This window comes from Astatotilapia calliptera, chromosome 10, assembly GCF_900246225.1.
Source record: "Astatotilapia calliptera chromosome 10, fAstCal1.2, whole genome shotgun sequence".
Lineage (NCBI taxonomy): Eukaryota > Metazoa > Chordata > Actinopteri > Cichliformes > Cichlidae > Astatotilapia > Astatotilapia calliptera.
In genome coordinates this window covers 15,399,433-15,427,140 of record NC_039311.1, presented here as the reverse complement: position 1 = coordinate 15,427,140, position 27,708 = coordinate 15,399,433, and the positions used below count along the sequence as shown (strand labels likewise).

General features: G+C 39.0%; 1 protein-coding gene across 4 annotated transcripts in view; it reads left to right on the top strand.

Moving 5' to 3' along the window:
* cadm2a (cell adhesion molecule 2a) overlaps positions 1 to 27,708 on the top strand; it is a 207,939-nt gene that overhangs the window by 167,168 nt on the left and 13,063 nt on the right. For 3 of the 4 annotated variants that reach the window (XM_026181415.1, XM_026181414.1, XM_026181416.1), the window contains 6 exons: positions 2,857 to 3,009; positions 6,076 to 6,213; positions 17,362 to 17,523; positions 18,705 to 18,795; positions 18,913 to 19,091; positions 21,935 to 22,048. In XM_026181415.1, the coding sequence (XP_026037200.1) occupies positions 2,857 to 3,009; positions 6,076 to 6,213; positions 17,362 to 17,523; positions 18,705 to 18,795; positions 18,913 to 19,091; positions 21,935 to 22,048 (837 nt within the window). The remainder of the gene's footprint in view (positions 1 to 2,856; positions 3,010 to 6,075; positions 6,214 to 17,361; positions 17,524 to 18,704; positions 18,796 to 18,912; positions 19,092 to 21,934; positions 22,049 to 27,708) is intronic. The other variant, XM_026181417.1, reaches the window with a different exon arrangement.

Sequence of the window (27,708 nt, the reverse complement as noted above, 5' to 3'; positions counted from 1 at the left end):
GACAGAAAGATAGATAAACAGAGACAAAGAGCAGTTTTTGTCGGGATTTAATCCATATTTACCTTATTTTATTTGTTGGGACAAAGTCTATGCATTTGTTTGTGTAGTTTGATGACACGCGACAGGAATCCTATCTGTTCAGGAGAGCTTTAACCATCAGCTGAACTGGCAGCGTATTAGACTGAAACTAATTCTGTGGTCTTGCATTAACGGGCATGTGAACTCATACAGACACTCACAGAAACAGCAGTGTACTGTCACTACACTGGAGCCTACAGATATGTCATGTGCTCATATCAACTTGTCATGTCTGCTCAGGCTCTGTACACAACGTGTAGCGATAACCGGTGTTGTGAAGAACGGGAAAGGACAGAACAAATGCAATAATAAATGAGACAGAGCAGCTGTCGTTTAGCCAAACCGATTACAACACTTTCGCCATCGACGGTAGATGTTTAGCCTGGAACCCACAAAGCAAAGCCTTCATGTCTTTGCAGACCAAATGACACAGCATTGCTCACTGACATTTCTCTTTATTTTTCAGCTCTGTGATCACAGCATGCACACATAGAAGCTTCCAAAATAATGCACCTAGAAAGGCTAGAAATGTGCCACTGTCTGACATTTACGAAGGTACAGTTTCCACTACGTATAGATTATTACCTGTGCAACACTGAATGCCTTCTGCTTCACAAAGTTTTAATGAGAATAGAAGATGAGCAAATTTTTCACGAGTACTGTCACGGGAAAAACTACACGTAAATCCCCAAAATTATAATAGTGTACGGTTTGAAAAAAATGTTTTGCAACACATAGATTATTACCATTAGACTTTCCAAAGTTATGAGCAATTATCTGGCCCAGTTCCTCTGTTCTTTGTTACACGTATTCTGAAAATTCCCAGAAGAATTGTTTGGTCCAGGTTCATTTTGGTTCTACATGAAATCTTTTCAATTCAGATTTACAATAACCCCAGTACCGTTGTCTACTGGGCCAGTAGTGTGAGGCAGTACAATTATTTCTTACATCTCATGTTTTCATGCTTGGATGCCCATCAGCAAAAAGAGTAACATATTGATGAACTGTAAAGAGTGCAACTATCCAGCTGTGCAATAAGACGCCAGCTGAACCAGTTAAATACAAAGAGAGCGCCGGCTTCTTTCAAAGAATTTGAAATGAGGCCTGATCTATATCTTAGCCTTATTAAGGTGCCTATTAAAAATATCTAATTATGTATTACTCCATTAATAAATTCAAGTGACTGGGAAATTACATCCATCCATTTTCTTAACCACTTATATGTTTCAGGATAGCAGGGGAGGGCTTGAGCCTATCCCAGCTATCATAGGTCACCAGTCTATCGCAGGGAAATTGCATCCATCTCTAGTAAAATTACGGTACATCTGATGGTCTAGCTGCAGGAATATAACAAGATACAATGTATATTTTTGCCTTACATTTAAAAGATGTTTCACCTAGTATTGCGTAGTATATAGAAATTAATTAAAGTTTGGATTGGAGTTTGAAGAAAGGCTGAAAAGCTTAACGCTTTATGATGTTATAATTGATGTATTAGATACCTTGGGTATCATTTCTCATAATTCTGCCAGCCAGACTAAAGTACTCCTCAAACAGACTGTGTAATAGCTTTTACTTTTCAACCCTGTCTAGAGAGGCAACAAAACCCAGAGTGTTTTTTAAAATGATCATAAGATACAAATACGCTTTCAAAAGCTGACATGAAAGAAAATGTAAACATCTGTACAGAAATAGTCATGCTATCTTTCTGTTCTTTCCTTTAATCCAACCATACTAAGTCACACATGCGCACACACTGTACTTGAACAAGGGGAGTTCTGAGTCACTTTCATGGAGATTAAAAGCAAAGTAGCCTTGGCTGCTCATATTAAATAAGGTTTGTAGAAAGGCATTATACTAGCAAAAGGAAGGCTTGACTAAATCTTCCCGACAGTCAAGGCCACAGAAACAGCAGGAAAGAAATTTCTGCACACTTTATAGTTCACACAGCCTTTTTTTCTAATTGCAAATTAGTGTGTAGTTTTTCGACTGCTATTTCCAAGGTGTCGACGAATTTTATTTAATTTTTTTTATTTTAGCGCACGCTCCCGTCCTATCATAGACGTGAAGTCTAGTTTGAAGAGCCCTCTTGTATCTTTAAACTCGCCATTCAATCACAGCAAATCTATTTCTACTTGCACATCTTGCCAAATTCTCATTAAGCCTCACTCTCTGCCTTTTATTGCAATATTGATCCCCACTGCATTCAGTTATGTCTTTTGGAAGATTACATTTTCATATAAGTAAATGTCTGCAGTGGTTTACAGCAGTGAAGGCTGTGTGGTATAGTTTAATGCGGTGGTTTGCTGATGCATTCATTTTTAAAACTAATGGAAGAAAATCAATTTCATTGGTACTGATAGATGATTTTACAGAGAAGTTCATCTAGGATATGCATTAATTAATACCGAGAGCAGATGTCGAAACTTTAGGGCTTCTGCTGTCGTTTTTTTCAGAACAAAGAAAATGTTTAGAACCAAATAACAGGCAAATATTTTTTCTTGTTTGTTTTTTTTCCACATGAGATGATTCTAGATTGGTTAATCTCTCTCTCTGCGTGCTTTTTAAACTCTCTTTCTCTCTATCTGTGGATGCAGTTTATTCCCTATATGGACATCAACACTGATGCATTATAAGAACCACCGTTCAAATATTACAGCCTTAAACCCTGTACCTGTCACCGCACTGTAGAAGTCCACAAGTTTCTCCCACAGCTGCTAGTTTACAGTTATTTGAACATTTTTCTAACTATCTGCCTCTGGTTATCTGTGTTTCCAGCTCTAAGGGACAACAGAATCGAGCTTGTGCGTGCAACATCATCAGAGTTGACCATCAGCATCAGTGATGTCACGCTGTCTGATGAAGGCATGTACACCTGTTCTCTCTTCACCATGCCTGTCAGAACGGCCAAAGCTTACCTGACTGTTCTGGGTGAGTACAAGATCCAAAGCAAAAGCAAAAACTCCACCTCAAAGGAAAATTTCATAGAAGGACATTATAGCAGCTATAATGTGTGTAAAATCTGTAGTAAAGTGATCTAAGTACATGTTTTTCCTCTCTCTCTCATTTGCCATGGCTAAAAAATATTATATATACTTTTTTTAAACTCTGAACGGTGTTTTTTTTAAAAAAAAAAAAAACAGCTTCCAAATGCAACACATACCCTTTAGGTTTCCTTTTACCTCAAGCAGAAATTGTCGATTAGTGAGAAAAAGACGAAAGAAAGCAAAAAAGAAATTGCATACCTTACTCAGATGTCTTGAGTGGCTGTATATCCATTTCCGCTCGTGAGGTTGCTGAAGATACAAAATGCTCCAACTTGACTTTCTTTTTCACGGAGTCTCAGGAGCTTTTCAAATCCAGTAATAATCGTTTGGAAATAATTTGCAAATCTGACTCCCCATTTGAAATCTTTATATAAACATATATAATTATTATAATTCACAAAAAGAAAATAGTGAAATTGTCGAGTATAGCAATATCTATGTCATTATTTTGTGAATTTGTTGATTTTAGAAGATTCGGAATTACTAGTAATACAGCATAGCTAGATTTTGCAGCCTTACTGGAGCCTTGCTTTTCTTTTTTGAGGCTATCAGCTTATTGGTTTGCTGTGATGCTATGTTGTTAGAAATAGCCTGTTGCTTATGCCTGCAAATGCAGATAAAAAATAGTGTACACTGTTAGTACCTCCCTCCCCTTAGCAGTGTTTGTGTTGTGATCATGGCCTCACACAAACATTGTCTCATTTCTTGCCACTGGGCTTATTATCTTGCCAATTAGTTTTTGCTAATCTTAATAGATGTGCTTGTGCACTCCAGGATCATTAGCTGGCTCTCTGTGTTAACAAGCATTCTGAGAATTAGACATTAAAGGCTACTGCTCAATAAGAATATGGAGAAAATCATTTTGCAGTTTTGAACAATAGTTAATGGTGCAAGCTAGAAAACAGAGAGGGTGATTTAATAAACACACCAAATAGTCTGGGGATGGCCTGGTTTATCTGCCACTGCTTTGGGACCATAAGCACTGGGGACGAATAAAAGAAAACACTGAAAACGATTTTGGAAAAAAAAAAACTGTAATACTACAAATATGCAAGCTTCGCATTCAAATGATTTGGTGCTGGAACAAAAATATGTGCTCATCTGTTGCCAGTGTGTAAAGCTGATGAGAATGTCATCAAGGATAGTAGTGTTCAACCTTTTACCTGATGGCACTCTAGATGTTACAGATATTTTGAGATAGAGTTCAGCCTACAGGTAAAATAAATGTCTGTAATAAATTTCATAGCAATCCATCCTATAGTAGTTGAGACATTTCTCTAAAAAATGTGAAACTCCTGAAGGTAAAGTAAAAGTAAGAGCTCAGAATAATCAGGAATTCATCCACCAAGGGCCATCAATACTGGCACATTAATGCCTGGTAATCTTTCTTAAGTCTGAGTCATCAAAGTAGCAGGTTTACCAACAGACTATTTCTGGAGCTTAACTATGGGATGCATCGTTAGCTGCTAGCATTGCCGCTAATACGGCTAATGCTGATGCATGACTTGATGTGCTTAGTATTCGATCAGTAATTGAAAGTGTATGCAAATGTTATCAGTAAAGGATATTACCTTTAGCTCTAAATACCTTATGATCGACCTTAATTCTCAAACGCTTAAAGGAAATGCATATATATTTATGTGTTGATCAGCATAGTAAGCACTGTAATCACACACCACCACAGAAATTTGTGGAAACAGTGAAATCCAATTTCCCTATTTTCCATGTATCAGAAATTGAGCTCTTTTCTGCGTGTTCAAAACTCAGCTTTATAGAGAGAGGGTGTAAAGCTGTACAGCCTATAGCCACCCAAGGGGAACGTGACTGTACACGATGAACAATGCACTTGATCTGCTTTTATTCAGTCTGGAGGAAAATCCATCAAATACTTTTCTGAGTCAACCCACACGCACTTATTCGCACACCACCGTTCTTAGCTGTTGTGGCACTCTTACTTTAGATACTTCAAAACTAAGCAATTTGCATTAAAAAAAAAAAAAAAACAGGCGCATTAAAAATCACATGTATAATATTAACACATGCTTATCGCTAAATTGTGCCTCTGCCGAGCAGCGGCTGTTGTTGGGATTACGTATGCAGTTTGCGCCTTCAAACAAATGGGAAACATAAAACAGGAGGACCTTTAAACTGTGGCAATAAACCTTACAGGAGGCGGTGAGACGGACAAGGCAAGAGTCAGTCAATGGCATTGACTGACAGAACTTTCAGTCACTCAGCCAGAGGCAGACTTATTGCTCATTGACAGTGGAAGGGCAGACACCACACATTTAAAACACTCATTATGGGAAAGGCCAGTGATTAACATTTTCTGTAAATAGTAATGGCCTTGTCTGCGGTCACAGCCTTGTCACACACAGACATACAAAGCATACTATTTGTCAGCCTACAGTTTTTCCTTTGATTGATGTGATGATATTTGGGGTTTTATGTTTTCAAGGGAAGTGTAGTAGTGAATAAAAACCACAGGAAAAACTGTGGAATTGTTCTTTGATTGCACATTGATGTGTTTTTATGTATTTTCTAATTCTGTGAGCATCAAAAACAAAATTCCTCTCTGCCTCATTGTATTTGTTTTGCAGCAGAGTCAGTGTTTTATGACCTGGAAAAACCAAAGAAACAAAACTAATGGTGAAAAATTATGTCTCTTATAATTTGGTTTGACCTAGCAGTGAAGCAGGGAATGACCCAGTGGTTAGAAAAAAAAAATCCACCCACCCATGTGCCAGCACGAATCTTCTGTGATGTACCGTCGAGCATGTCGCTGCTTGGTGAATCTCTGTAGTCTGCTCTCTAATCTCCCTGCAGGTGGGAAAGCTAGGGGGGCGGGTGATTTCCAATAAGGCATACTAATATTATTGTTGTATAATGACACCCTGCTGCGCATGAATTAGTTCTGCCATCGCTGTGATCTCCGTTTTCCATCCTTCAGGTGTGCCAGAGAAGCCAGAGATCGATGGCCTGACAAAGCCCGCCATGGAGGGAGACCACATCACTCTGACCTGCATCACCCAGGGCAGCAAGCCCGCCGCTGACCTGCGCTGGTTCAGGAATGAAAAGGAGGTCAAAGGTGTGTAACGTCATACCTGCGTTTACATGTGCATCACATCTATGGGTACTGTGGCTAGAAAACATGCCATCATGCAAGCAATTCTAAAAATGCCAATCAGAGTTGGTGAATAAAAAAAAGCACGTTTGCTTTTGTAGTCACCAAAAACAGGCTGATGATTCATTCGCTTTTGTTCAAAGATTCTGTTATTTTAAAACATGATCAACTTATTTTATAAAATCTAAAATTTAGGCTGTTCTCTGTAAATTAAAGTAAAACAAAATGTTCCTTTTTTTATAAATGAAACTATTTTGTTACTTTCTTTGTATTCCGTACCTATTAGCTGTGCTCTAATAGCATCACTTTCTGTAATTGGTATCTGCTGATTTACTGATATTTTAATACTCCCCAGTTAGCCCCACAGTGATCTCTTTGGAAAGCCGTCTCGCTGTGTTGTCAGATACAAAAAATATTGGCTATCACATTTCACAGTGGCTCGTGATTGTGCTTTGTGATAAACAAACGGAGCAGAAATGTGGCAGAAAGTACTCATTTGTATTTCACAATGGATTTAAAATTGGTATTTTCTTTTTCATAAAACTATTGCCATAAAACTGCCGCTTTGGATGTCTCTACAGTGTATTCTTGTTCCGAACAAGTTGTTTCTAATAGAGCAGATTCAGCATGTGTCCTCTGGCCTGAGACCAATACATTAACCTCCCTTGTTATTAGAGGGCTGTTCTAAATCTCACTGACTGGACTACATACCTCATTTCCACCCTGCTCCCGCTCTGTTCTACTTGATGAACCGTCCGCTTTGTAATTGAACGAGACAGCGAGAGTGGGAGAGAGAAGGAAGGAGGGGAGAGGAGAGGAGAGAGAAAACTGATAAAAGAGATTTGGACATGAAATGATGAAATAAAGTTTTTCAGGGAGAGGAGGAACAGATGCAGTTGTGTATCAAATAAAGTATATAACCCAGTTGGACAGACTGTCACAGATCATCACAGCTGAAGAACTCTTACAAAGGTTTCTCTGTTGATTCAGAAGGCAGATTAAAGTCAGATATCAAAATGCAAATTGCCTTTTTTCTAATTTAAATGACTGCTGAATTGGATTGAAAATCACACATTGACTTTTTAACTGCCAGAAAACAATGCAAATTTCTAGGAAGACGCTGTCAAAATCTTTGTATAACCCAACAGATCACTGAAACCTAATAAGAATAACAAGCAGGCAGGTGTTACACATTCTGAATACCCAATTAAATGTAGCAGAATAGGCTTTATGAGAAGGATTTGGGATGCGCGAGACAGAAACTCCCCAACATTAATTTCCCTCCTAATACAAAGGATTAATAAAGCACATAAAATGTTTTTTTGCCAATGCAAAGATAATTTTTTGTCTTATTAACTCGGCATTTTAATACTTTTATTTCGGCTGTCGCAGACTAAATTAGTTATGTCTGTCATGTCTCTGGCACATATTTCTTCTTGTAACTAAATGGGATGTTTTTTCTTTATGTGTGTTTTTTAAAATTACTTTATCAATAGATGCTTCTGCTTCTGCTGAGACACCTTATAAATCACCTGGTAAAGTGCAGAGCATGCTAACTTCTTTAATTATTATAATATTTAACATAAACATTTAAAGTAAAATCACATTCTTTCAATTAATGTTGTTGTTGGGTTTTTTCTTTTTACTCTTTTGTAATTTTACCCACTACACTTAGTATTTCTTTTGTTCCCCTTCCAAAGAACAAGCATATAGCATATAACAGATTACAAACTAATTAGCAGGCTGAGTATTTTTTCCTTGCAGGCTTATTGTGTCTCTACGGGTGATTATTGCTACTCCCAGTGGCCAACTACTGAGAGAAGAGCTCCCTGTAAGGCACTGGTAGCCAGGACATTATGTTCTTTTAATTTACCACAGAAACAGGTAGTCAGTGATATCCTCTGTGGCTTAAAGTAGAGAAAATCTCAAGAGGATATGCTCTCTCATTAAGGTCAGATGCTATAATTTGCTGCTGAACATGGGCAACCGCTGTCTTTATTTCAATGCTTTAATAACTGTATAACAATATATTGTTTGATGTAGTTGTTTCTAAAATGTGCCTCGGAGCCGCCGTTTATAAAGCAGAACCTTGAGACAAAATATAAATGTCAGATTAGAAATTTGTTGTCAGACCCGCAGTTGGACTCGTCAAGAATTTCAATCCCAAAGGATGTTTGGCCTACGCTGAATTTACTGAAAAGCTCCCTGAGTTTCTGCCGCTACACCCTTTCCACCCGTGTTTAAGTCCAGACAGCTCAGACTGCTATCTGGCTTTAGGATTTTCTATGGTGCAGACATGCTCTCAGATAAGACTAAATCAATGCTGGTTTTCTACACAGTTTTAAGCAGATATCATGTTTATCTTTCATTTTAATTACTTTGATGATGAGATTGAATCTGTGTCATCACTTTTGTTCGGAAATGCTCAGAACGAGGTCTCTCCTAAAACGAGCTTTGTTAATCTCGCACACTGGATCTGAGCAAAGCGATTTACCAACACCTGAAAAAGTCACCTCTAACCAAACAAATTCATGAATAGTAAATAGAAAACTTTGAAGAGTGCTGGTCTCAAAGGGGAAAAAACATGGATCCCTTATAATAATCTGTCTTCCTTGACAAGTACGTGTCGGTCCATAAAGAACTGTTTCATAAAAAGCTGACAGATTTCAATGTTTTGAAAATGTTATGTTTTGTAAAGATAACATAAAAAGTGTTCCAAGTTAAACTTTTTAGTTTAAACAGCATGGTTGTCTTTTTTTGTTTTCGGTTTTTTAATTAGATGCCTGCAGTGTAGTTGCTTTCTGCAATTTATTTATCAGACATATTCAGGACATGTTTGGTTCAGGGAAAAGCCAGCGCTCAACAATATGATTGACACAGGCACATTTACATATTTAGTTCTGCTTTGTCAATCACTAAAGCATGTCTGCCACTAACTGGACCATTTCTTGTACAAATAAGAAGGTGTGAATGGACCCAGTCGGTCTAACTTGTTATATATGACACCTTGTTATATAAGACACTGAAAGGCTGCTGCCATTCACAAAACATTACAATATATTTATTTCCTTTTATATATATATATATATAAAGAAACGGGGTTGCATTTAAATGGTTAAAATGAAATGAAACCAATAGTATGCGTGTGATGGCTGGTGGTCTGGGATGTCCTCCAAAATAACAGACTAAAAAGAAAAAAAGCACCTAAAAGCAAGCAAATAGAAAACAGCATGTGTTAATACACGATGTATCTATGCACGTGTAGGTGGATTGGAGTGCACTTCAAGTGTTCATCATCCTGACAGGATCAGGGTGTGTTCAATGTGAAAAGCCATCTGATTGTGAGCGACCATGCTGGGAATAAATGACAATTGTGACATATTGGTGTGGGATCTGGGGGAATAGAGAAGATTATATTACTGGCAGAGCCACTGGAGCAGTCCATCACCCATTCGCATGCAGTTAACAGACACCCTATGCTAAATGTGGGTGTGTACATCTTTGTATACGTGCGCGCCTGCATGAGCAAAACAGACAGATGGAGCAGACAGCGTGCATGTAAGGACATAAGCTTGTGTGTGTGGAACAGAATCCAATATTCTTATTTCTCAGTCTCTTTGTCCCTCAGATCCCCTCAGTCCCCACCCAGTAATGATATATTTCTATCTCAGTTACACACCATAACCCAGAGAGACCTCTTCCAATATCACCACATGTAGAAGTTGTTTACACACCGCTGAACCAGGGGGAGCTGTGTGGAGACCAAGCAAGGCAGAGATGAAATGAATATTTATTTCAAATAAGGGTGGGGATGTTCTCTATCAGACTAGCATTATCATACTCTCTGACCTAAACTGTAGAGGTTATTGCTCCATCATGTAACGCAATAGCTCTATTCCAAGGGGGCTTAAGGGGAAAAAAAACACAGAGATTTGATTCAAATTCGTTTGCAGTCGCATCCCTATTCAGTTGTCAAACTTGTTAGTGAAGGACAAGGTCTGAACACTATTTAAGGTCATTGTGACCTCACATTTTGCTACACTATCACTCAAATACTACTGACTGTATTCATTTATGGTTAATTGGCCAGAATTTGGTGCTACTCACTATTCGAACATTCGAATGGGGTTGAAGAGGTGAAGGGAAAGAGGAAAAAATGTGAACACTGTGAACATCCCACTATGAATCAAGTTCAAAAATTTAAAGAAGTTTTGCAGTTAAAAGAAAAAAATACACTTTTCAGCTGCTTGGGCAGTGTTAGAGAGCTTTGCGCAATACATAAAAAAGTCTGCGTTGGGACTACATTTATACTATCCAGCTCCCCGGGGTGCTGCGGATCAATGACCATTAAAGATGTAATTTCAAGATGGCTCCTGCAAGTCACGGTGACATGAATAAAAGATGCGTTAGATGCACACACAAAAATACCTCTTTACCCTCTCTATCCTGTTACATGTGCACAACAAAGTACTTGCAAACACGCACATCTGACATATGATCTGTGGAAATCTGTTTCTATATTAATCAGCATTAAGATACAGGACTCAAATGGACAAACAAGATGTTCCACCTTTTTTGTTACTTTTACAATGAGTTTGAAAAAAAAAAGAGTTTTTTTTTTCAAAGCTTTGAAAAACAATATGTTAAGAATAAAGGGCGTAAGTGCAAAAGGTATATCCGACTCATCCTGTGAGTTTGAGGTTAACAGATTTAGACTTGCGCACAGAAGAAGAGATCATATTGCTACGCCCACTTTCTGTGCCCATTAAAAGCCACGTCCTAAAGGTGGAGCACCTGTCCATTTTTTTTAAATGTCAAGACACTGAGACTGACCAGACCGCTCCTTCTAGAGTGAAAAACCGTCTTCACAAATCCGCAGTACACGCTTCTTCGCTGTGAATGCTCAGGGAGTTTCATGTCAGAAAGGACATTATGATACTGGTCTGCCAGGCAGTGATAGGAAGTCTCCTAACATTTAACAGTGCTCCCCCCGGTTGTAGTCACACGTCAGTTAAGCACAGAGTCTAGCTGGTAAGGCAGATCAGTCAGGGGAAGATGCTTACAGACAGCCAACAGACAAGCTCCCTGAACGCTGCACAGTAGCAGGAATAAGCGAGAAGATGGTGGACAGCACGATATATCATCTCCACACCTCGCTAGAGCGGGAGCTTGCTGCATATTCTTGTTCTTGTTAAAGTTTACTCATCCTTATTGTTATGCAGCTCATCTGGCAGGCAAAGGGAACAGCATACATAGGTGCTAATCTGCCAATATTTTCTGGTAATATTGTGTATTTCAGCGAATTTAAATTTAAAATAGTGTTTAGTCTCGCATATATTTTGATTATTCTCACTCTCACCCGTAAAAGATTTGATATTGTTCTTGCTTGTGCAAGTTGCTTTAATTCTCAGATGGGATGCAGCTCAGGGTATGTTGCGTCAGCCCTCGGGCCCCTGCCGCCAGGATTAGTCAGGTCTGGCACTGTTGCTCATGATTCCTCCACAACCCCAGCAGACCTCCTCGGTCTCTCTTGTCGGTCCCTCTATGTTCTCTTCTTCGGCTTCAACTCTCTCCTGTGAAATCGCTTAAAGGGGTCAGATTCTCTCATTGTACGCCTGTCATTTCCATTTCTAATCCTCTGAGGCTCTGTCTTGGCTCACACCATTGATACAGAGCCATGAGCACCCACCCACAAAACAACCGCATTTGTAGCCAAATACTACCAGGCTATTTGCGGAAAAGAGGTACCACAGGTGCATATGGCAGCATAGTGCCATTTTTTTCTCCTTTTTTATTATATCGGGTCTACAGAGTGTGTTTGTAATGAGAATAAATAACAAATGAATATGATTTTTAAATAAAAGCTCAAATTTGCTACAGTATTTTTTCACATTATTTCCAGTTATCCCTCCATTTGCTACTGCTTATTTGGGTCACGGTGTCAGCAATCTAATCTGAGATGCCATTGCTACCCTTTTCCCAACCACCAGCCACCTCCAGCTCTTCTGAGGGGACACCAAGGCTTTCCCATGCAAGGCAAAAGAAATAATCTCGCAGGGTCAGTTCCAGGGTGTCTTTCTGACATGCCAAAACCACCTCAACTGGCTCATTTTAATGCTGAGGAGCAGCAGCTCTACGCTAAGCCCCCTTCTGAATGACTGAGCTCCTCACCTTATATCTAAGGATGAGCCCAGACACCTTTCAAAAGAAGCTCATTTCTGCTGCTTGTATCTGAGATGTTATTCTTCCAGTCACTACCCACAGTTCATAGCCATATGTGAAGTTAGGTAAGAACGTTTAACAGTGATGCTTCGCCTTCACCTTCAGGTCAGTGGATGTTGTGTTCACTGCAGTTTTTTCCTCTACAGAATTATTTTTTCTGTCAGTTAAAAAATGCTTTCTGGTTTTATTTCCTTTTTAACATTACATATACATGTAAAAAAAAAAATTGCTGAATCTTTTGCAACTTTTCTTACTCAAGCCACTGAATATAATATGTCTGTCATGTAACAGTTTTTCTTTCTTCTTCGATTGACACGCGAGAGCTTTAATGGCACGTCAATGGCAGCTGCTCTTTTCAGCTGTGTTTAAAATGTGATAAGATACTGTATTTATGGACCAATTACATCAACTCTTATCCAAACACTTCCACACACACACTTTTGTGCATGCTGATTGCTGCTCTTTATTGATGAAGTCTTACTTGGTGTTGGACAACTGTGATTATGTTCTCGAAGTGGATCTCGGAAGACTCGGGAATTATAATGTTAATGAAATTAAACTTTGAGCGAGCATGTCAGTTTCTGTGCTCTCATCCTGAATCACACGCAAGCAATCAGAGACCATTTAAAATTCCATGACAAAAAAAAAGGAATCCACACTCTTAAATTAAACGGCCAAATTACACACTAGAGAAAGTCGTTTTTTGAGTCTTTCCAGCAGTTTTATTTCAATGCAAGCATATTTACAATCAAAGAACTTCAAAAATAGAATTACAATATAAAACTCAGATATAGTAATATTATAAGATAACTAACTAACTTGCTGAAAGTCTACTGTGAAAAATAGAACATTAGGAGCATCGCCAAGTGCGCATTACAATGATTGAAGTACTTAAATTTGTGTCTTTAGCAGCCTTTCTGTGTGTATAATCAGACTGCATAATTCAAGATGATACCTTCAGTTTATTCAGTCATCACAATCTTTTGATTTACATAAAAATTGTTTTTATAAAATAAAAACACTGTAACTTCTTATCCTCTTTGGAAATGTGCTGTAAAATACCATCATGTCCATATGGACCAAAATCTCAGAGGAATGTTTCCATGACCTTGTTGAATCAGCGATGCTGAGCGATAGAAATATATATTATACTCACCAGCCACTTCGTTAGCTACGCCCATTTAACTACTCTTTAAAACAAATATTGAATCAGCAAATCATATAGCAGCATCTCAGTGCATTTAGGCATGTAGACATGGTCAACAAGTTCAAACCAAGCATCAGAATGAGGACAAAAGGTTTAAGTGACTTTGAATGTGCTTTGGTTATTTGTGCCAGATGGGCTGGTCTGACTTTTTCAGAACCTCCTGATCTACTGGGATTTTCCTGCACATATGGACCATAATCTCTAAGGAATGACTCCAGCATCCCGCTGAATCTATACCACAAAGAATTAAGGCAGTTTTGAAGCACTTCAGTCCAACACACTGACACAAATACACAAGATCGTTCTTTTACTCTTTAATTATGAACACAAAGCCAACAACACAAAGCAAACTTGAAATCAGCCCAGAGAAACTTCAAAGCAAATTCTGCTTCAATTCTACTGTAACTGAAACATGTATAAGTAGAAATAGAGGCTCCACTATTACAAGTCTGATTGTTCATCGCTGCCTTACTGATGAAGTTCAGGCTTTAAGATCACACTGGGTTCTTTGCCAGTTTTCTGTTAGCATGCTGTCCACACAGATGTTTGCAAAGTGCAGATTCTTTGCCCTGGATTCAGTTTGCACTTTACCAACATACTCTTGTCTTCCCGTGGCATAAAAATAAAAGAAATGTTTGTACATCCATTCCTCAAAAGGTACAGACCACTCCATGTTCCTCCTCTCTGCGCACAGACTGAAATCAGCTGACTGTAGCACAAGTGAACAAGAAGAAAAAGACGTTTGACTTTTTTTTTTCTTCCTATCCACCCATCTTGCAGATATCTGAAGGACCTTTTTTAATTATGATGTGATTATTGAACTTACTACAAATTACCAAAAAATCAAAAAGAGCAAAAACAGATATAGCATGTTTGAATTTTTAAAAGGGCATTTCTTTAGAAGGAACCTTCTAGTGTTGCAGAAAGGAGGAGAAAGACAGGTTGGACTCGTGTGTTGACAAAGAGGCAGGGAGTATCAGTTCATTAGGAGCTGCCATAAGTAATAGAAATGGAAAGAAAATGTTTGCACTCCTAAAATAAACTATTGATACTACAAGTTAGATGTAATTTATTTTAGCCGTCATTTTTTTCCTCTGTCATCTCCTGTATCTTCTTTGTGAAATGCAGCCATTTTCTCTCTCCCCTGTTGTTCGCATAGATGTTGCTAACACTGCAGACCTGTCAGTCATTCATCTCTAGGGGAGGCGGGCTCATTGCCTCAGTTGGGGGAAGTGGCTGAGCAGAATAGTTGATTGGCAGAATTGAGAGAGAGAGGAGACAGTAGGGTGGAGAGGCTTGGAAAGTGGAGCAGATGAGCACAGAGGAAAGAAAGATGTGGAGCGTAAACAGTCTCTTTAGGAGGTACAAACAAAGGCGGTCAGCATGAGAGGTACGGTACATACAATACACTTATGATATATATAAAAACTGAAAAAGAAGGACATATTTTTTGACAAAGCAGGGCAACATCTCAATGCAGAGATAAGCCTGGAGTGTTGAATACATTATAGGAGGGAATTCTTTTCTTGTTTGAAAAGAAACTCTGAGTAGGATGTAGCGACTTGATATGATTTTTAAAAACTGGCCGCTGGCATAATGTAAACAGACCAAACACCTTTTGTTGACGACTGGCTGTAGAGATTTTACTGAGAAAAAGAAGGTTTTAAAATAACTCCTTGGAGGTGGATATGTTTAGATAATTATCATCAAGTAAGACAGCCAGTAAGTAAAAAAAACAAAAAAAACAACAACCTAGTGGCGTTGAATTGTGAAAGGCTGTTGAGTTAAGTGGGAGATATGTGGTCTGAAAGAGGATGCTAATTTGTATTGCATAATGCATATATAACAGCTCCCAAGTTTTTAGGAACACGTATACCTTATTTTCCAGTGGCAGCACAAACATTCTGAGAAAATGTTTGTGACTAATGTCATCATCTGCTCTCAGTTCTGGTGTCTAATTTCTCTAAACACTAGCTATTTCCTGATATATTCTGGTTTTAGGTGAGATCCCTTTAAGAGGGTGCTAAAGTTTCAGCGCAGTAGTAATTTTCTTAAACTTTAGGTTTCTAGAAAAGGTAACAAAAACATTAGGAGGAAGAAGAATTAGAAGCATTAGAAGTTACTACTTCTGTGATGTAACTGTGGTCATGTAGAGTTCACAGAGAACCACTGATCTACTAGGTCAGGGTACTCAAGGACAGCTTGACAGAGAAAGGGAAAGTCTGTGGTTCAGAAGTCTCATTTTCCACTTTGAAGGACATCTCTGCCTTTGAGGTACTTTGCTTTTAGAGAGGAAGGTTTATCACTAACTGATAGCATTTCAAGGGCTCTGATATGGCAGTCATAAACTTGAGGGCAGGTTATAACCTGTGAATCAAACACATTTAGTTTATCAAAAGACTACAGTGTCAGAGAAGAAATGATGGAATGTGGAATATTCCAAATTTAAGCTGGTTGTAGGATTTTTCCACTATCTTTGCGGTGTCTGGGATATTGGTGGTCACAGGGAGATGCAACAACTGATTGCTTAGGATAGCAGGTGTTGCTGGGATATCTCTGAGAACAAATTGTACTGATAAAGAGAACTGTGCATAATGACACTTTGCTAACAGGCTAATTTAATTACTGCCAATTACTGTCTGGTTTCCACTGGTAATGTTTTTTGAAGTAGTTGTCAGGCAGATGAATCAGACCAAAAGGTCGGATAGATATGAAGTGCATGAAAGTGTTGATTTGTACAAGCTGAGTGGGAGCACATGCAGAGATGACAGGTGAGGCCACACGTAATCAGAAATGTTAACAGTGTAAATATATGCATTCAAAGAGCCACAACTTAAAGTTGAGGCAGCTGCGTTTCATTTTAACACTGCCTGCAGCAAAATCCAGGTTGAATTCGTACTGAGGTAGCCTAGATATGCAACAAAGTGAACTTACAGTACAATAACAGTAAAAGAGCTACAATAGGGTAGCTTCAAATCTATTGTAATCTTTTGCAGCATGTAACTGGAGAATAGTAAGATGATTGTAACATTACTAGAGCATGTTGTAGCTTTAAATACAAGCAGCTCTTATAATACATTTCTTAGTGCTTAGTAAGAGCTCTGTTTGCATATTTTGTATATTGGATTGATTGGCTGTTAGCATTAGCCATATTCTTGGCTAATGCTAACTCAATATTCAGTCACCAGCAAATGCAGTAATGCAAATTTGGATAATTTGATATGTAAAATATGTATTCTATTCTATAAATTAATAAAGAGAACACTTGAAATTGTTGCCGTTTGTTGTAGAAGAGAGTTTTTTTTTTTCTTAAAACAAAGGATTTTTTTTAACCTATATTGCAAAACTAAGACAATCACAACAATGTGACGGGTCAGTGCAATGTTGATCCTGTACATTGGTTGAGTTTAAAAAACAAGTTAATCACCCTATTCATATGGAAAAATGATCCTTGCTCTTAAACTAGTGAAATGTGACCCGTTTCAGGTATACCTGTAATGAAAATCACTATGAAGGTACATTAAAATTTTAGGCACTAATTGTTTTGCATGATAGGCATGTGTTCTGTATGAATCGAAGACTAGGGTGGAATCTGCCAGTGGTTGTAACACATTGGTTCGTAGCTATCTCACCTTATAAGATAAATGTGCTGCAACCGTGACAGAATGCAATTCTCTCCCAAGGTGCCAAAGAGGTGAATGCAAGTGGGAAGACATTTACAGTACGGAGCTCTCTACAGCTGCAAGTGGACAGAAATGATGATGGAGTGGCCTACACCTGCAGAGTGGACCACGTGGCACTCACACAAGCACCACAGCAGGCCACTGAAGTACTGGAGGTCCACTGTGAGTGTAGACGCAAAGTACAGCACTCAAACACATATATGAAGTGTACACATGAGCATAATGGATAACAGAAAATTCAAACCAATAAAAGGCAGTAACTACTGTAAATAGCCATGGTAATGGGAGCTTTTATGGCTGTTGAACCCAGTTAGAGAACATTTCAACTAATGAGGCCTCCATCATTGTATGTAAATGCACTATTTCAGAGCTGATTTTCTGTGATCTTGCATTTATAATTTTACATTTAGGCACTAGTATTTTATTCAGTCAGTATCCCTTGGTCTGGGCAAAAATGTACTGTCCAATTGTCCAAATATATTTATAATATTTATATCACCCCCTGGGATTGTATGTGTGTGTGATCCAAATGCTGTGTTTTGAGGGTTCTGTTCATTATCCACTACCTTGGATGTTGTTCCTGGAATCTGCTGGAGCTACTTTTCTAGTTTCGGGTTTATAGCTCCCATTGCTCCTATTATCACTGGGACTACTTTGGACTTTACCTTTCAGATCCTTCAGCTCCTGATACTTCTCTGTTTTTACATGCTACTTCTTCTTGATCTTGTTGTCTGCCACATCTATCAGAACTTCAGTCTTCTTCTGCTTGTCAGCCACAACTATCACCTGGTTTGTTGGCCAGCAGCTTGTCTGTCTGGAAGTAGAAGAACCACAGGAATTTACCCCCTTTGTTCTACTCTGACATTGGGACTTGGGGACTTTTAGTCCATATGCAGCACAGATGTTCTTTGTGGTTGTTCCTTGGTTGTTGTTGGATCTTCCAACAAGCTGTTGCCAGCTTGGATCTTACACCCTGTGCTATGTGTTGGATAGTCTCCAGGGGCCCTTTGCAAAGTCAGCAACTTGGGTCCTGTGGTAGACTCCTGTTATATGGATCTAGTGCTTAAGGCCTGCTCTTGTGCTGCCGCTACACCGTCCTTTACGCTGTCCTTTTCTATCAACCAGTAGGGTTTCCTGATGTCAGCCAGTTACACATGTGGGGGCTTGGTTGTCTAGGATAATTCCTCTTCCTGTTCCTCATCACCATCCACCTGCCTGAGGCATGCTTAGAGAAGCTCATCTCAGGGGAATATATATATGTATCCCATTTATGTCAAGAAAATGTGAAAACAATGTTTTATATTTTCTTCCCTCAATTTCAGCCGTCTCTCTGTTTGTCTTAGATGCTCCTCGTGTGGAGATCACCCATTCCCTTGAAGTCCCTCAGGAGGGTCAGTACTTGAAGTTGGAGTGTGTCTCCAAAGGAAACCCTTCGTAAGTCTCTAAAAAATTTTCATTAATTGATTGACATCATGCTTTCATATAGTGTTTTATAGATTAGACCTAGATGCAGCATGCTTTCTTTCTCTTACATATTCTCTTACCTTTTAGGCCAGATCCTGTGATGTGGACAAAGGATGGAAGTGAACTTCCTGACCTGGACAGGATGATTGTAGAAGGAAGAGAGCTTACCTTTACGTCTCTTAACAAGACAGACAATGGGACCTACCGCTGTGAAGCTAGCAACCACCTAGGGACCAGCAGTGCTCAATATGTACTCTACGTCTATGGTGAGTTCAGGGGAAGCACTGAAATATGGATAATTGCATTTCATGACACAATATAAAAAAGTAAGTCAGTCAGTTACTAATATGACACCACTGGGGAAAAAAAGCTTCAAGAGGAAAACTTGGTTTCCAACAAAGCTATGTAAAAATTGTGAAAAGTATGAACCTCATAGGCATGAGTACAAAACACCATTCAAAAAATACAGGATTATAATACCTCCTGATCTGCATACTGTATCAATGCTAATAGTGATTAGTGGTACCATCCCTCACAGGGAGAATAAGGGCCCCAGGTGACACAAATGCCACCAACGCCTTTCCTTAAATAAACCTGTGTCCCAGATACACACGCACACACACACACACAACACACTAGGAGGGAAATGTGTGAGAGAGGCAAAATTTAGTGCTGCGTTGTCAGGAATATCACCAGGAAGGATAAGTAATTCCTAGTAACGCCAGAGGAGGTGGAGGATAAAGGAACTCAGTGTCAGGGAAAACAGATAGTTCTTCCTCTCTTCCGCTTCTTCACTGCCATTTGTCTCTTGGCATTAAGTAATAATGCTTTAAAAAATAGCAAAGCAGTAAAACATCTCTTTTCACTGTGTTATAGAAACAGTGCGTGATCATTAAAAAACAGGTCGTTCTGACGTTAAGAAGTGGAGATGAAGAAAAACATAGCATTAATAATATTACATGAGCTCTTTTATTTAAAAACAGAAAGTAATGAAAAATCTAATTACAAACTTTTGAGTATAAAACCGAGCTACCCGAGTAACACAGGTTACTATGAATAGGTCATAATAATTTCCCCCAGGGATCAATAAAGTATTCTGATTCTGATTCTGATAAAGGGCTGTGGAAACCTCAAGAGTGATGAATGACAGAACAAAATGAAATACTCGTTCATGCAATTAGATTTATTTAATGAGAGTGCGATGAACGTATAAGCCATTCAGCCTTTCTCTAAGTAAATGCTGTAAATTTTGAAATATAACGCAAGTCCACGCAAGCAGATGTAAGCGGGGATGTAAAAGGCAATACAAAATATGCTTATTTTATGCAGAATGCCATGTGACAAAATCAAGGTAAGGATTAGGTATAGAAACCTTACATCTTTCTAATTACTCATATCACTGAAATTTAAACTTAGTACGCACACGCAGTATCTGCTGAGACAAGGTTACTGCAAAGATGCAAATGAGTTTCATTTGCTATATATATTCTGTCTGTCAGATTTTTGCAGATAATTGCTGATGCTTTTAAAATACCGTTGGTGTAGAGTATATCGCTCAGGTATTTAGTTAAAGATCCCTTCTTTGAGTTCAAAGCCACAAAATAGGATGAGTGAAGACTGATTATGTATACCATCAAAAATGTATGATACCTTTCAGCTTCAAATTCAAATCCTGTCCATAGGTTTTATTAAAGGAGGCGATTCTGAAACAGTGCTGTTAGAGACCTTTAGATTTTTTTTAACCTCTTTCATTCCATCAAACATTTCTTTTACTAGTTGATTAATTGTTTGAGCTGTAAAATTATCAGGAAATCCCTTTCACTGTTTGCTAAAAGCACCAGGAGATGTCTTTACATTTTTGTCTTTGTTTAAACTCCAAAAGTGCTGAATTCTTGAAAATTCTATGATTAATTAAGCAATTAGCTGTGGCTCTTATTTAATTAGTGGATTGCTCACACTTGTCATGGCGCGCCACCGCACCTAACAATTTCTTCTGAAGCTGCAGCAAGAATAACCAATGCATGTAATGACAGTGATGTTATTAAACTGACAAATTCTCTGCCAGAAAAAAGACAATTGGGTGCGGGAGGGTCAAAAAGTCCTATTCAGATTCATTACTTGTTCTCTTGAAATGGCACCCAGTCTGTTCCTATCCTTCATTAGTGATTATCACACCTTTTAGCCTTTCACAATTGCCTCCATAATTCTTGGAAAATACCTTTTTAATGGTTCTCGAACAAGGGGACATTTTCTCTCTTCCCTCTTTCCCGAAGACATGCAGTTAGCTGCTTAGTGAGTCACGCTAAGGCTGAAATGTCACCAAGACACAGAGGACAGTTGGCCCAGAGAAAGACTACGAGAGCCAATTAAAAGCTTCTGGATCACCATAAAATGCAGAGTGACATAAACATAAAAGCCAAGGTGGTAATGTAACCTCATTAACTTTGTCACCCAATGTTTCGCTCTCACTTTTTTCTGTAGCTTTAACATGTGACAGTGAGAAACGATCAGTTTTACTATTATCCTGTAGCGAGAAGCCAAAATTCAACACGGAAATGAGAGCTTAACCGATTTTTTTTTTTAATCCATTTGTCAGATTACGTTTTCAAATCATCAGCTGTCTTCCCTCTCACATGTTGAAAGGTTGCTAGTGCAGGGTCCATCTCCAGAGACAGTCGCCAGCATTAGCAGATTTAAGGTTAATTCTGCTCTTTTGCTAAACAAATTGCCTTCACAATTCAAAGACAGAATACTTGAAATCAGAGTTGACGGACAAAATGTAGAAGATTGGGACTCTTAACATCGCTGATCATTTCAGAATCAGTGAGAAAGCCTTACTGGCCCACTAAAACAGGAACAGTAATGCACTCAACTCATGTATGTTGTTAAGGGCATCACATTTCATTATACTGGAAAAGGCATGCTTTCTTGTGCTGTGATCTTATGTTATATGCTTGGAATTGTGTCATAATTTTCCCTTTGTGTTTCCCATCACTGTATATAGTTTTTTTTTCTTTGTGTTCTTTTAACGTATCTAACTTTCCCCATGTGAATTCATTTTGCTGTTGTTGTATTTTGTGTATATGTGTTTATCTGTGCCCTCCACCAGACGCCCCCACCACCCTGCCTCCACCCACCACTCCCCCCCTACATCCCATCACTCCAGATCCTACCGCACTATTAGGCTCCCACGCCTCAGACCCCACAGTCACTGGCAACAGAGGTACAGTACCACCCCACGCATCTCCACAGCATGCTACAGCATAGTCTAACTTCCCTCTCACTTCCATATCTCCTCTGTTACTTCTTTGCTACTTCTCTACCTCAGGCATTCATATTCTTATTTCTTGTGGACATAAAACATGTGAAGACACTTATCGGTCATCCTACCCAATTATTGCCTTTAATTTTTGCTACTTAAACTATTTTCTCAGCTGAAGGACTGTAAACATTTTCTTTTTTATGAGCAATGATATATTTTTTTACACTGGGACAGACTTTTCTGAGTTTCAGAGAAACTCCAGGTGTTCAAATACTCTGTGTGCTGTCCCCTTGGAATTGCAAAGACTCCAGCACTTCTGTGCCCTGAAACCTCAAAGAAGCAAATGTCATGTCCAACTGAAAATGTCTGGCCACTGGAGATATCTCATCATGCCTTCTAATGCTGTGTTAACTCTTAGAGAATCCTAACTTGACATAGTCCCTTTGCCACTAAGGCTGCATATTTGGAGTTTTTAAAGTGGTCCCTGTACAGAACTAAGGCTTTTTTATTGTTCATCTTATGCCCTTAAACATAGATAAGACAGAGCTAATTTCATCATGCTTGTAAGCAGGCCAGCTCCAGTAAGCATATAGCAAGCTTCATTAAACTTTGTGCGTCCAATCATGCATGAATAGAATAGAATAGAATAGAATTCAACTTTATTGTCATTGCACATGCACAGGTACAGGGCAACGAAATGCAGTTTGCATCCATCCAGAAGTGCTTTAGTGATATAGATATATTACAATATATATTAGCAATAATATAGATATGTGAGTATATTACAGAAATGGGTCTATTATGGTATGTTATAATGTACACGGTATGAAGTATGTTGTGAATATTCTATAACTATAAGTATGTACAGGATATGAACAGGATATAAATATGAAAAACTATACAGAATATGAAATAAATAACTTTACAGAATCTGGGATATACAGCTATACATAAATGGGAACTATGCAAGTTGTAAACAGTTGTAGGATTAAAGATTATCGAATGTACAGAATGATTATTTACACAGAGCTATACATTAGTGCAGTTAAGATAAGTGAGGGTGTAGATAGTTTCTACAGAGGCTATATAAAGTGCTAGTGGTTGTGAGTGAACATAGGCGGGCTTAATGCTGCATTTGATAGCAACTGGGAACTAAGAATTTCCTGACTCTATTGAAAACAAACAATACTTTTACACTTAGTAAATCGGATACTGTTTCTGAACACTGACTCTGCATTTTCCACACATAAAATCTTTCTCATATTGCTTTTAATGGAGTAAAACTGTGACTTTTGCTTCTTTTTGGCTTTTGTGTTACTTTAGATGAGTAAACTACACTACATTCATGACCTTTTTTGTTTTCTGTAGAGGAAAAGGAAACAAAGAAAAGGTTGGGGTAGCCATGTTTTGTTTTTGCCAGTTTGTGCACTAACTTGGCAGAGGTTGAAAATGTTTTCATTTTGGCGTCCGTATTCTCACATACGAGGTAGATCAAATGCAGCATAAGGCCATGCTTCCCTTATCCCTGTGTACAACGGGGGACGGCAGCATCCTGTTCCAGCTCTAATGCGGCTGCCAGAGCCGATCGCTCCCACTCAAGACAATGCTTGCGATTCCACCAGACATGCTGCAGCCCGTTTCAGCAGCGTCTCAGAAGCAGATTACAGCTACTGATGACACAAGGCCCTGCAGCAAAGGGCTGGCATAACAATCTCCTCCTGCTAGCTTTTGGCTGAGTTTTCCACAGAAGTTTTCACTTTGCTCTCTGCCTTTCAAAAACAAGGGCAGCAGCAACCAGCCAAGGTTGCAAGCCACATGAATTATAATGCACTGAGTGGTGAGTCCCAGGTTCAATTCCAGCTTGACATTTGCAGCTCGTCGATCTCACGAGTAACATGATGTGATAATTAACAAAGTTAGTTGATTTTGACAGACTTAATTACCACTCGCGGCATCATAGGCTGCTGTTGCCACTCCTCAGTATACGATGCATACTCTTGCTTCAAAAGGAGTCAGTCCCACTTGAGGTCCTCTAGCACGTCCAGCTGAACTTGTTCAAAGAAGCCAGTTGAGTTTTTTTTCTTGTTATTTATTTTTTTTAGTTCTTTGGTTGTTTTCTGACCAAGAGCCCTACTGTATTTTTTATGTTTTTCCTTTTATTTTAGGAACAAAGTCTATTTGCATTGGCTAATTACACTGTGCTTTTCCTGAGGCCATACAGATCTAAGCAATACAAAAGAAAAGAAAGGCAAGAGAAAAGGAAAGAAAACAGAAAGAAGAGGAAAAAATAAAACCAAGGATCGGTGTGTAGCAGCTAATTGTAGTGTATTTTATACGACAGTTCTTCCTCTCGTCCATGAAATCTGATCTAAATTGTTTAATAAACTCTGTCCGTACTTTCCAGTAATCATCAAACATGTCCACCCTGAGTCTCAAATGAAATGTCAGTTTTTCCATTACAAAAATATCATGTATCACATTAAATCAGTCTTCTCCGTTGAGGCGCTCAGCCCTATACAACAGGGAGGTGACCCTCAGGCGGACACAGAAAATGCTGAAAGGAATCGCATATCCCACCTGTCTAGGGAAAGCATCAGGATCCTTCAGGAGGACACGGCTATGGAAAAGGATGTTTCGGCACCCCTGCGACACATAACTGGCAGTAAACAGATGCAGTAGATGAAAAGGATATGGCGAGCCTCTGGGCGGGTGTAGTTGCTTTAACCTATTTGCCAGGGCACAGATGCTGACATGGCACCACATCTGCTACAGTAGATTGATATGTCCACGTTTTTGAGTGACACGTCAATTTAAAGCTAATGTGCTGTGATGGCCCGTATGCAGAAGAACTTGCTCACTCATATATCATCTTCATCATGGTTTCCAAAGCTGTTATCAGTGTGTGACATGTTTTCCTGAAGTGATTGTGTAAACAATCCATCATAGTGTGATATCGGTAATAGCACATAAAAGAAATTTTGTTAACATATTTATAACGCTGTATATTTTCTCACAAAGCAACATATTTAACACTGTGTATTTTCTCACAAAACGTTGCACAAAATATGAGCTTTCAGTTCAGCAGCAATTAAATATACTTACATGATCTATGCATTCATACATTTTCTGACACTTATCGAGGTCTGAGTCACTGGGGCAGCAGCCTAAGCAGGAGTCTCCCCCTCGCCAGACAACAGCCACTCTTCTGGTGGAAAAGGGAGGCCTTCCCAAGCTAGTCAAGAGATATATTGATTCGAGGGTTACTGGGTCTCCCGCTAGTTGGAAGTATCCAAAACACCTCGCTTAGGAGGTGTCCAGAAGGAATTTGAGTCAGATAATTTAACTACCTTAGCTGGCTCATTATGATGTGGAGGAGTAGCGGCTCTACTCTGAGACCCTTGCTATCTCTAAGACTGAGCCCAGCCAGCCTCTAGAGGAAGCTCATTTCCACCACTTGTATGCCACAGCTCGTAGCCATAGCTGAAGGTGGGAATGTAGGTCGACCAGTAAAGCAGCAGCTTTGCTTTCACACTCAGCTCTCTCTTCACTGTGACAGACTGGAGCATCATCCACATTACTGCAGCTGCTGAACTCACGAACCCCAGAATTCTTGAACTCCTTAATCGGGGAAGCAACTCTGTCCTTACCTTACCCTTTTCCAACTGAGAACCAGTATTTCAGACTTGAAATGTTAAATCTCATCCCATCCGTGTTAGGTGGTTGGGATGAAAGCATCTCATTGGCTGAAATCACCCTAATGACAAGCTGGATGAAGCCAACACACAAGATTCCTAGACCGCCAAACCCTGCACCCTCTGCTCCTTAGGTGTGCAAAAAATTATTGCCCATTACTTCAAATAAACGGTGAAATATAAGAGAAGAGAGTCACTGATCCTTTACATGCAGTTCACCCAAGCAGCTTTATTCATTTCCATTTATGTGTGTATGTTTTTTTTCATCATCATCTAAGCAAGATATCTTCTGTCTTGTCTGTGCTCTTTTGCTCCCTCTCTTCATTCCTCTCAACATCATGGTCTCCATCTCAAAATAATTTCCTCTCATCACTGCTGCTTTCTGTAAATGACCGTCTTTAAAGTCCTTTGGGAGGCTTGACTCCCCTTCTACCTTTCCTCCGCTTTAGTCCCTCTCTAAGCTTTTGTTCAGTTATTCCTCTCCTTTCCGCTTCATCTCTTCTGCCCCCTTACATCTCTCTGAAGGCCCTGTTAGATAACAGTCTTCCACACATTGTTGGATGATCTTCATCAGTGTGCCACAGTTCTTCTCTGATGTCTGTTTGTGTAGTTCAGAGACACAAGAGGAGCTGAGCCTCTCAGTATATCTACAGGGAATCTAAATATCAGACTCCTTCACTGCGTTCCTAGTCACAGGATACTTCACTATCTGTTTTCATCTGTCTACTTGATTTATTACCAGGTTTTTTATGGCCCTGGATGAAAGCAAACAACTGTGGAGCTTTACCAGCCCCATGACGTTTTGTATTTTTGCATAATGAAGTTGTCTTCCTCCACAGGCATGCTGTAGGTTCAGCACTATAAGCTGTATGCGTTCTCAGGTTTCCCTTTGTCGTTTCGGTGATCTTTCCTTCTGCTCTTTTATCAGTGTATGGGGTTTTGGGGTTTTTTTTGAAAGCGCACGGCTATCCCTTTATGCATTTATCTGGATACCAGCATTAGGGTTGTGGTTTCTTTGATTGGCTGTAGATGATTACTCTATGTAAGCCCTCACTTCTGCAAATTGCAGTCAATAAATTGGGTGGACAGTTATGCTGTTGGTACCTTTTGGAGCATTTCCATGGATATGGCTTGCTGTGTGGTACAGCTGTTCAAGACGTTTGTGCTTCAGATTTCACGAGTGAAATATTAATATTTTATCTACCTATTGGTGTGCAACTATACAGTAAAAGGAGTCCGCTTGTCAACTGAGCTTTCTAGTGTTAAGTGAAAAACTGGCTCTCCAATCTCTTATCCAAATGTTGACACTAAAACCAATGGGTGATGTCACAGTGGCTATGTCCATCTTTTGTATACAGTAAATGAAAAATGCTGTCTTAACTCGTGTTGCACAGCAACTTCAAACTGGCTGCAGATATGAATATCTTTCCTTTCAGTTGTTAAAGGATTTCATATACCGTATTCACAAAAATGTGTTCCCATAATGAAAAATGTTATTGTCTAGTAGGATTTCACAGTAATGGCTTTTTTATGTGTTACTTTGCTGACACAGTCTCTCCGAGTTTTAGTGGCCAATATAATCATATACCGAGACATTTATTTATCCTTGTACGAATATTAGACAATAAATATTTTATCGTACACTTACCGAAGCTAATAGGAAATTTAGATTTGATAAAACCCATGCCTTTACTTGTCTTGTTGACCTTTAGAGTGCTAGTAGTGCACAAAAATCCAAGAGATTCCTCTGGTTTTCATTTGTATTGTATAATGCCAGAACTGATGCATTACTGCAGTCTCTAATTCTCTTTATTAATGATGTGCTGGCAGGTATGCCCAACACTCACACTGCTTCAGTAGCCCAGTCAGTCTTAATGGCTATAATAACTCTTTCAGTAAGTATCAGAGGTCTATGTAATGTCATCAGAC